Below are 10,270 nucleotides of genomic sequence, written 5' to 3'. Positions count from 1 at the left end.
TATATATATATGTATATATATATACCCTGGTCAAATGTGGTTATGGTCGTCAGAGCATTCCAAGGATGATTTGTCTGCTCCGTATTCTCAGTTATTCCACAATCGGAGAATTCCAGTTCCCTTCTTTCGTGCTCCATAACGTTGACGAGAGCGGACTGATGTGGACGACACTGACTGTCAGCTCCGAGATTCCACCGGTTCCACCTGCCGAACTGTAAACGCTGTGAATCGATGATTGGCGGTTAACGTGCTCTGTACATGTTCCGCGTATTTGCCTACCTTCCCCGAAATCCCGTCTCGGCCACCACGTCTAGACAATGTTCAACCAGACGAGCGGACGCTAAGATCCGCGAACACTGAAGCGATACGATGCGCGAATCCGTGAATTTCGACATTGTGTCAAGATAAGTACGGGAAGAAAGATTTGAACGTTCGAACGTTCTGGAAGTATTCGTTAATCTTTTTGTCACGCGCACTAGGCTAGTAGGCACACAGCTGATTTGATAAGTCAGAACAAGTCAGACGCAGTCATTAGTTCGATCTTGCTAAATTCTTGATCCTTAATCCTGTTTAATTTTGAAATTTAAGAGACTTACACAAGACTTTTGGACTGCATGTACACGTTATCATCAATTTTGTTTAGTAACATCCGTAATTATTAACTATATATTGACGTCTATAATCTAATGATAATTAATCTCAGTTTTATAACATCAGTTAACAATTACGGATGCTACTAAACTCGATTGTGAATTGTGATGTAAATAATATAATGAATAAATGCTATCAAACAGAATTCGCAGAATTATATAAAATATTTGTATAAAGAAAGACAAAATATTACATTAAATTAATTAAAGTTAAAATGAATTGTATTAAAATTAATTAAATTAAATTAAATTTTTTTTAGCTTATTTTTAAAACTGTATTCTAAAATATCTTCTCCAAAAAAAGATTTTACTTAATGTAATATAATATACGCAAATATACATTGTATATTTCAAGTAAAGTTTTCCTCGGAAAAAAATATATATTTTGAAATGTAGTGTTTGTAAATATGAAATTTTACCTACAGTTAATATCATCGATAATATCATTATTGACAGTTGATAAATTAACTGTCGTGCAGAGAAAGACGTATATAGGTGGCGTGATATGTTTGTTTCCTGACGAAAATAGGCGGCACGACATCTCGATCTCGGTTCTTCACGTTCGCGGACGTCGCTGCGGTAGAAAAATTTTGACTTCACGCGATTGCATTTCAACATGGCGGACCGCAACAAAGGACGCAGAAACAGGGAAGAAATTTCACAAGGTATCTCGGCGAAAATATTATTATTTCGCGTATGGAGCGATCGAACGACATCGCGCCATCGCTGGCATTCTCGCGTGCATACAACTTCAGGCCAATCTGACGATTCATGATCTTTCCGCGTGTCTTGATCGGGCCTGACGTGCGAAATTAACCTCACTATACGTAACTAACCTACAAGCAGAGCTGAGCATACACTGCGATGTCGCGTTATTTTATGGTGTTTAAGCGACGCGACGATTGATTCCAATAATCGCAATGAGCTTCGCTCGATGAATTAAATTCCGTGCTGTTGATTTACGTTTTGTTTCCAATTAGGATTGTTCTCATCCGTAGAGAGACGTTCCTTAATATAAATTCCGGCGTCGTCGAGTGTCAACATATATAAACCGTACACTTCCGTATACTTCCGTAAAAGTTAGTATTTCGCTCCGTGAGATCATTGTTGAGACTTCGTTGCACCCGAAGAGGAATAGACCTTAAATGTAAAACTTTTGAGCTACGAGTGAGACACATTAAGTGTACAAGTTTGTTGGATTTTTCTTTGTCTACCTTTATGTATAAACATTCTGTATAGTATGCATTAGGTCTTTTCTTTTTAGCTCAGCTGTATTGAGCTTCTTATATAGTTTATCTTTTCTCTTTTTTTCTGAAACGTGGAAAGAAACAGAGGAACGATGTATAAGAAGTCAGTTAAAAAGAAGTTTAACATTGCCTAATCTTTTTAGCTGAACTTCCTGTATATTAATATGATTTGAATAATCTTCAAATGTGTTATAGAATGTGTTATAAAAAGAATGATGCTATAGGATCAGTTATTTTATGTATAATGATGTATCGAAGTTTCACAACTTATAGTTAATTTTTAATCAAGATTCAACTTATTCATTATCTTTTTCCAATTCTAGAATTAGAAAGAGATGAGAAACAAGTTGAACCTTAATTAAGAGTTAACCATGAGTTGTGAAACTGGATCTAAATAAGAAATTATATGCATGAATGTTGGCTTAATATTTTTATCAGTTCAAATCAGTCTTTATAATATATTAAACTATATAAATATTGAGTACAAAAGAGAAATTATTATGATACATATGTTATTGTATGTATAAATATAATTTATATGTATATATTCTTGTATTAAAATTATTATATAATTATGAAATAGTTTAGTAATTCATATATGATTGATAAAATGATAACATATATATAAAATATTTGAATAAAACATTTATGTGAATGTAATGAAGAAATTGATTGACAAACATGAATTTTTTAATGAACATTATCATGATAACAATTTTCAGAATTAAAGACTCCTAAATTAGAGAAAGAAAGATTGGTAGAGATGCGTGGCGGAGGAAATAGAGCACCTCAGGCCTTATACAGACCAGGGAGTGGCCCTTTACGTAAGTCGGACAGATCTAACAGCATTGCCGACGAATATGATAATGAAAATGGCTCACAAGAAAAATCTAGATTGACCTCCGTCCAGTATCATCCGAGACAGTCTCAACCTAATAGAGCAAATCAGGCACAAAATAGTCCACCTCTATCACAAATCGATAATGTAGCTAAAAAATTGGACAATACCCATATTAACTATAGAAATAGCAGCAATAGCGAATCAGTACAAAATCCTAGTAACAACTCTGACGGAGGAGCAGGTAGAAACGATCCAAAAAAGAAAAATAGGAAACCTGAACAGTTGTTATATGTACCAAAAAAAGTGAAAGAAGCATTGGCTGAACAGGATGGAATTAACAGGTAAACTAATTATGACTTTTTCCTTATTGAAGAATTTCCTTATTTAAGAAGCTCATAGAGGAAAAGTTATACGACAATTATATTATTTTATAAACTATTGATAATTCTATTAGATCTCCCAGCCATACTACATGGGATCGAGAGAGAGAAGAGAGTAATGATCGCGATTCACATTCAAATCGTAATCACAAAAGCGATCGCAATCGTGCGAGTAGTCACACTATGCGAGACAATGAAAGTGAAAGCAGAAGTAGAGATGACACTAATAAACGATATTCGGGCAATCGTCGACATCGTCATGCAAATGAGAATGAAGAACGTTATTGGCGAACCGAATCGCCGGCATCCGCTAGAAACTGTGCTAATCGAAAGGATAATTCACGTGAAGTTAGACAGGTCTGTGTGATTTGAATAATAAGATTTTACAATAATAACCATAGATTATAATACAAAAATCTGAATATAACTTACTGGAAAATATTTCTTTTTGCGTATTATTAGGGCTCGGAACCTTTATCTTTGACCAACCAGAATGATTTTAATCGTACGCGAGACACTCGCAGTGTAGAGCCTGTTGGACATTCGGATAAGTTTCAAGGAAAGCCACCATCAGGTCGACGCAATCCAAAAGACACTTTATCGAAAAATATCAAGTTAGATCTCTTGCCACCACGATTACAAAAAAAATATCTCCTTGATAATGGATATGCATTACCTAGCAACATTCCAGGCACGTCCACAGAGGACTCCTGGAATGGTAGCAGCATTACATTTCAGGTAAAAATTTGTTTAATGCTGATTAATTTTTTTACGAATATTGGTTTCTAGTATAATGATTTATAATTAACATATGGATTATAATATCTATTCTAACAGGGTTTATCCAGTTATAATTATCCATTATCTATGCAGCATTCACAAACATTGCAAAATCTGCCACCATCTGGATTGTTGCAATCTCCGCAATCTAATTGGACTAACACCGTTCCAACGAGAAGCAGAGGTAGAGGTAGACTTAGACCCGAGGAATTTGATAGTACAACTGGTAGTATTTTTAGGCCTGTTACACCTGACCAATATTCGGCTCCAAGTTCCAGATCTCATACTCCTAGCCAAGAATACATAAATAATATACGGTACAATTATATATTATCATATTGAATTTTTCGTTTAAACAGTTATATGAACATTATTTGTTGAAACTTTCATCTGTTAAATATTACAAAATTCATGGATAACAGGTCTTATGATCGCCGTGGTAGCAATAGCACTATGTATACAAGTATAGAAAGCTTAAGTCGTGCCGATAGCATAATGATACCTCCACCTTTATCTGCATCGCCTGCAACTTCACAATCAAATTCGAACAGAGGTCACAGATCACCTGAGAATCATCGCAGAAGCGCAATATCACCAATAGACGATCGCACTAATAACATGTAACTAAATATTTATAAAATCATTTCTCCTTACTTATACTTTTGTATGCACTCGATGACATAGCTGTTATTAATTAAGGCAAAGAACAATCACCAGTAATGCCTATGAATACAATTTGAATATGGACAAGCAGAATAATCAACAAAACACGAATCTTAGTTCCACGAAAAACGAGTCATGTAATAAATCATCTTATACCACATCTGAGACATTTGTAAGTACATTGATTGATATGTAAAATAATGAGTTGAATAATAAATATATATAATTATATTAGGATTGGAGTGAAGAAGTTGAATTAAATGAAAAGTTAGAACAGGAACATTTGAGTCGTAGTTCATCCATATTAAGCATACGAGAAAGCACAAGTGTGCTGCGAAGTCAGGCTGTGGGCGAGAGTCATAGGCGACGTAAAAAAAAAAAACGTGATAAACATCGTGATGCTGATCGGTAAGCGCAATTTAATTGTTTTTATCTACATTTATCTTTTAAAAAATGTTGAAGAATTCTTTGTGTAACGAGATTATATTCTAAATTATTGTAGTGGCAGTAGCCGAGATAAAGGACGAGGTAATAGCCGCGAACGTCAAAAAAATCAACAGAATAGAGAGAATGATAACTATAATAATAATCAAAAGAATAGTAATAGTAGTAGTAGTAGTAGTAGGCGATATGACCACAGGAGACGTAATATCATTCAACGTAGCCGAGAATCGAGTAAAGACAGAAATTATAGTAACAGCTATAGAAATTTTGACGAGCTTCACAGGCGCAGGTATTTATTAAAAAAATTTAGATTATATAATTTTTAGGTATAAAACTTATTATATTGCAAATATCTTATTCCAGAACTGATAGATACTTAGATGAAGATTGGAGAACAGGTAGGAAGATATCGACTTGCGAGTCGGATGACGGAAGACAAACTCCTAAAGTTTCTTCCCACACCGCTCCACTTTCGAGTGTGAATTCAAACTCTACAGTACACCGATCATCTCCGACGGGATATAGTAATGCCCCGGGTGTCTTGATCTTGCCTAACGAGACTAGTCAGTCGTCTCCTAATCAGACAGCTACAACTTCTCAACAAGGAACTGGGCAACAACAGCAGAGAACGCTATTTGACCCTAATAATCCACATAAACCTATTGTTATTACTTCACCCGGAAGTAGAGCAGCTGTTCAAAGGTAACATTCTTTTTTTTTTGTTCTTGCGATGTATTATCATAGGAATTAATAAACAACGATTTTTCTCTTTAAGGGATAATGACATGCAAGTCTCAAGCGTTCCAGTATTTCAATCTAATGTAGGTATCACATCACCACATTATTCTTTTCATGGTGCCCAACTGGATGGTATGCCACCACCATACATGAACGATCAAATCGGAAATGTGAGACCTCCGTGGTATGAACCGTTCTCTGCTAGGTACATATTGTTTAATTTTTTTTACATGCATTATATAATTCTTGATTTGTGTGTGTGTGTGTGTGTGTGTGTGCGCGCGCGCGCGCGCGTGTGTGTGTGTGTGTATATTTAAATGCTATTAAATTTTTTTTAGTTTTCATTCAGCAAAGAATCATTGTCTTTTATTGGACATTGAACGTGCTGATCTGGAATTACAATGGATAATAAGTTCCGGTGGCTTTACCTCGCGTTTGGATAGAGTCTCATATATACGACACTTTCTTCAACAGAGCTTAAAGATCTTGCTCGAGACTGATATCAAATTCTGTCAAGCGGAGAATGTTGAGCAACACTTTTGGAAGATATTGTTTTATAATCTCATTGAGATGCTGCGAAAAGCAATGCCTAAAGAGAACTCGGAAGGACGAGAACGTTACAAGCAGATAATGTTAAATATCATTGATGAGGGTACCACTTATCTGGAAAGTTTATTGGCTACTCTCGAGACTACGTATCAGTTCAAATTAGATGCGTTTCTTGCATCATCAAGTCTACCTAAGGGTCTTGGACTCTTGGGTTTGGCCTTAGTTAGCGCTCAAAAGATATTTTTATTCTTGGGAGACTTGGCGAGGTACAAGGAGCAAGCAAATGAAACAAGCAATTATGGAAAATCTAGGCAGTAAGTGTTTATTGCACATAAAACACACACACGCGCGCGCGCGCACGCACACGCACACACATTCATACAACAGTAATAATTTTAAGAACTCAACATATTAGATTTAATTTTTTTCTCTATTTCTTTCTATACAGGTGGTACTTGAAAGCACAACAAATCAATCCTAAAAATGGCAGACCTTACAATCAACTTGCCTTACTGGCACATTATGCAGTATGTATTTAGAAATTACATTTATGGTGATATGAATGAATTTATGGTGATTATGAATATAATTTAATGTATAAATATATTTTTAAATATTTTTTCGTGTTTTCAGAGACGAAAGTTAGATGCCGTATATTATTACATGCGATCTCTTATGGCGTCCAATCCTTTTCATTCTGCCAGAGAAAGTTTGATTGGGCTCTTCGATGAAAATAGAAAAAAGGTAAAGGAACTTATGAATCGTATTGTTAAACCGTTTGTATTTATACTAACGTTAATAATATTTTGATTTTCTTTTGCCGCCAGTATCTACATTATGTAAGTAAATTTTGATACTTGGTGTGAACTCTCTAGACGTTCATTCATTATTTATTTGGTCAAGGCTTTTTTATCTGTTTATTATTTTATTGCTCGTTATATTGGATTTTCTATTTTACGCTTTTTAGAGCCTTGATTTTTCAATCCATTTGTGCACTTAGAATCTTTACATTTTAATAACTCTTGATAGCAAATGTGGCGAATTAATGCCTTTTGCAACTTAATTAATATCATGACATTAAATATTTTGCATATATCTGCTCCATATTAGCTAAATACACTTCTGCATAGCTATTTTTTGTAGTAATCGTTCATGCGAATGTTAGCTTTAATAAAAGATTAAAAACACTATTACAGAAAGGAAATATATTTAAAATAATAATATAAAAAGGTGAGCGGCACCACATATTTCTGGAGACATTCACACAAGAACACAATATCTGTTAATGATATGCCTGTAGCATTTTTGAGAGTGCTTGTTTGTAAGAAAGCCAACGTTAAATTTCCAGAAATGCTTCGCTGTAAATCCAAGTTGGAGACTTTTCTTATCTTTACTAGAGTTCTGTACATTTCGTTAGCATGCACTTATCATAGATGCGGGAATTTGTACAAATGAGGAATACAAACATTGTCCGATGGACACTCTTTGTATGCCTAGCTGACTATATAAAAGGAGTCCCGCTACCACCGTCTCATCTACACCAATAATAAAATTTTGAACGGAAATTAATAAAATTATTTAATTCATATTTATATATTTTTTATATATATAAATAGTATGATAATTAAATTTCGAATTAAATCCTCCTGACGAATCTGTAAATTAGGTAGATTTGGTTACGGGACACCATGCATAGCGTCATGCAGTACTCGTATCTTTTACACTTGTATATACATGGCGAAGATGTGCATATAACGGCAAATGTAACATACACCGATAATTATAACCGTCAGTTTATATCATGCATTGCATCCATTACACGATGCATTGTAAATGCATCAGGTATACATAGGTAGAGGTATTCTCTCAGTAAACGAAATATTCTTAGTACGAGTCTATCGAACGTAAACGGAAGGAAGAAAGGGAGTCGAAGGAACGAGCGAGGATGAAGGAAAAGGAAGGTGCGAACATTATCGGCGGTGGACTAAGGAGAGAGACATGGATTCATCCAGGTGACGGTAGGCGGGTACGACGTACAACGAGCGCGGCCAACGAAGCAAGATTGTCCCACGCAAGCGACTTGGAGGAGTTATCGCAATTAACGAGTGTCGAGGTATCCATTTCTGCTGCGACATCGTATTTCTCTAACAGTTTCGAAAGCTATAATTCTATAGTGTATATCTTTCGTACTTTAAATGCAACGCATCTATTAAGCAAATGTAGAATTATCTGAAAACTTTTGCTGTGTATGATTAAAAAATTTTGTTTATATAAAATCGATAAATAATGATAATTATATAATTAATATTTGCCTTGAACATTAACCTATTAAAAACTTATTGATATACATACTGGTGTGTTGATATATACTTCTGATAAAATTATTATTAATATATTTTTAATAAGTATGATATATAATTATTTTATTTATACATCTTGTTTTAGAGTTTTGTATTTTTTTTGTTAGGTGAACAAGCGGTTTGTTACTTCATACCTTCATGTTCACGGAAAGCTTATCACCAAGATAGGGTGAGTTTTATTATATTGATATTTTTGCACGTTTTCTGATGAAAGAAAAGAGCGTAAATCGTTGGTTGGCGATTGTACTCCTTCAATCATTTAAAGATCTGTTTATCGCTATCGAGCAAGTAGCTTATTGCTGTAGATTGGCCAACTGCCCGATATTTGCATCTCATGTGGTTCATACATACATTTAGCTTGTATCTCAATCGTTACATATCTCATTATGCGTTCATTACAAATTCTGCCAAGCAGAACAAATCGTTTCGTATTCCACTCGTGTCTGATAAAGATTGATAAAACTAATGTATACCTTTTGATTTTGTCCAATTTTGCATCACTGGAATAACATACATATATTTCTTAGTTGACATTCTTTCGTAGAGTCATTCATGCATTATAATATTTTATTATTATGGCTTTTTTAAATTTACAATTTGCAAAAGTTACATGTCAGATCTGCGCAAAGCAGATGAATAAGAAACTTCACTCGAGTGCTCGAGTGTGTTTTATCTTTGTTTTACATCTAATGAACGATAAAAATAAAATGATGCATTAGGGCACTCGGATGAAGTTTTCGAATGCAATCAATGTCATTTAAAATAAAGTAAAAATATTTAAAAAATGTATAAAATTAAATTAATAATTATTAAATGAACAAATGTGTTTGGTGTTCTAAGAAATTCTATTTGCCAAGATATGTGTCTTAGGATCAGTTGTATCAACGTTATTTTAATTTTAAGCGAGGTTTAAAATTAAAATAAAACTCTCTTTGTTCCTATCTTTTTTCGGTTTTTGAAACGAGATAGAGAGAGTTTAAAATTTCGCTTAAAATCAAAGTACATTGGTAACCAAATCTTAGCAATCTATTTATATGTATACACTTTTTAAATTTTATTTATAATTTCAGATAACTAACAAAACTTATCTTTGCTAATATAATTATCTATCAATTATCTTTATTAATATAATTATCTAATAAAATTCTAATCATTAGATAAGAAGTGAACATGCTTTGATTTGATGCATAAATCTTATAGCACTTTCATAATAAGTTCAGAATTGGTTATTAGTATTCTGACTTTATGAATTAGTAGCATATTCTCAGTAAAGTAAGGCAACTATATGAATAAATAAATTCCTACAATAAATAATCAGAACAATTTCGATATCACGATTGAGCCAGAAATGATGCATCGCTTAAAAGTTCTAGGCTGCACCTCGGCAAGTTTATAAATTATCGTCGATCTCGCACGAACGGGATATTATTCGCGCCGTTAGAGCGTTGTGGAATTTAATCTAAACTGACTAATCCAGAAATATTATGCTATGGATCGCGTCCGGTCGGTCGGTGTAGCTCGATTAGCAGGAGAAAAATAAATTGGGAAGGAATATTATGCACATTAATAATGGCATTAATAGAATGGCATTAATAGTCTCGTGAATTTACGAATGAAA

General features: G+C 33.9%; 2 protein-coding genes across 6 annotated transcripts in view; one reads left to right on the top strand and one right to left on the bottom strand.

The window, feature by feature from the left end:
- The window catches only part of LOC108690326 (eukaryotic translation initiation factor 2-alpha kinase 1-like), a 6,132-nt gene extending 5,628 nt beyond the window's left edge, over positions 1-504 (bottom strand). Inside the window, exons 1-2 of one of the 3 annotated variants that reach the window (XM_018197561.1) lie at positions 280-504; positions 26-204 (exon numbers count right to left, since the gene is read on the bottom strand). In XM_018197561.1, the coding sequence (XP_018053050.1) occupies positions 26-204; positions 280-395 (295 nt within the window). In that variant the 5' untranslated portion in view covers positions 396-504. Of the gene's footprint in view, positions 1-25; positions 222-279 lie in introns of all 3 variants that reach the window. The other 2 variants (XM_018197559.1, XM_018197560.1) reach the window with 2 other exon arrangements.
- A 762-nt stretch (positions 505-1,266) lies between these two features.
- LOC108690324 (telomerase-binding protein EST1A) overlaps positions 1,267-10,270 on the top strand; it is a 108,497-nt gene continuing 99,493 nt past the window's right edge. The window contains exons 1-17 of one of the 3 annotated variants that reach the window (XM_018197554.1): positions 1,267-1,315; positions 2,620-3,079; positions 3,193-3,475; positions 3,581-3,856; positions 3,956-4,215; positions 4,321-4,518; positions 4,598-4,733; positions 4,797-4,969; positions 5,064-5,294; positions 5,369-5,707; positions 5,781-5,948; positions 6,082-6,606; positions 6,741-6,819; positions 6,926-7,036; positions 7,120-7,131; positions 8,181-8,405; positions 8,760-8,821. In XM_018197554.1, coding sequence (XP_018053043.1) covers positions 1,267-1,315; positions 2,620-3,079; positions 3,193-3,475; positions 3,581-3,856; positions 3,956-4,215; positions 4,321-4,518; positions 4,598-4,733; positions 4,797-4,969; positions 5,064-5,294; positions 5,369-5,707; positions 5,781-5,948; positions 6,082-6,606; positions 6,741-6,819; positions 6,926-7,036; positions 7,120-7,131; positions 8,181-8,405; positions 8,760-8,821 — 3,587 coding nt within the window. The remainder of the gene's footprint in view (positions 1,316-2,619; positions 3,080-3,192; positions 3,476-3,580; positions 3,857-3,955; positions 4,216-4,320; positions 4,519-4,597; positions 4,734-4,796; positions 4,970-5,063; positions 5,295-5,368; positions 5,708-5,780; positions 5,949-6,081; positions 6,607-6,740; positions 6,820-6,925; positions 7,037-7,119; positions 7,132-8,180; positions 8,406-8,759; positions 8,822-10,270) is intronic. The other 2 variants (XM_018197556.1, XM_018197555.1) reach the window with 2 other exon arrangements.

Source organism: Atta colombica, unplaced genomic scaffold (assembly GCF_001594045.1).
Source record: "Atta colombica isolate Treedump-2 unplaced genomic scaffold, Acol1.0 scaffold311, whole genome shotgun sequence".
NCBI classification, from domain to species: domain Eukaryota; kingdom Metazoa; phylum Arthropoda; class Insecta; order Hymenoptera; family Formicidae; genus Atta; species Atta colombica.
Note: the sequence above shows the minus strand (reverse complement) of the source record. Positions and strands in the feature narration are given on the sequence as shown.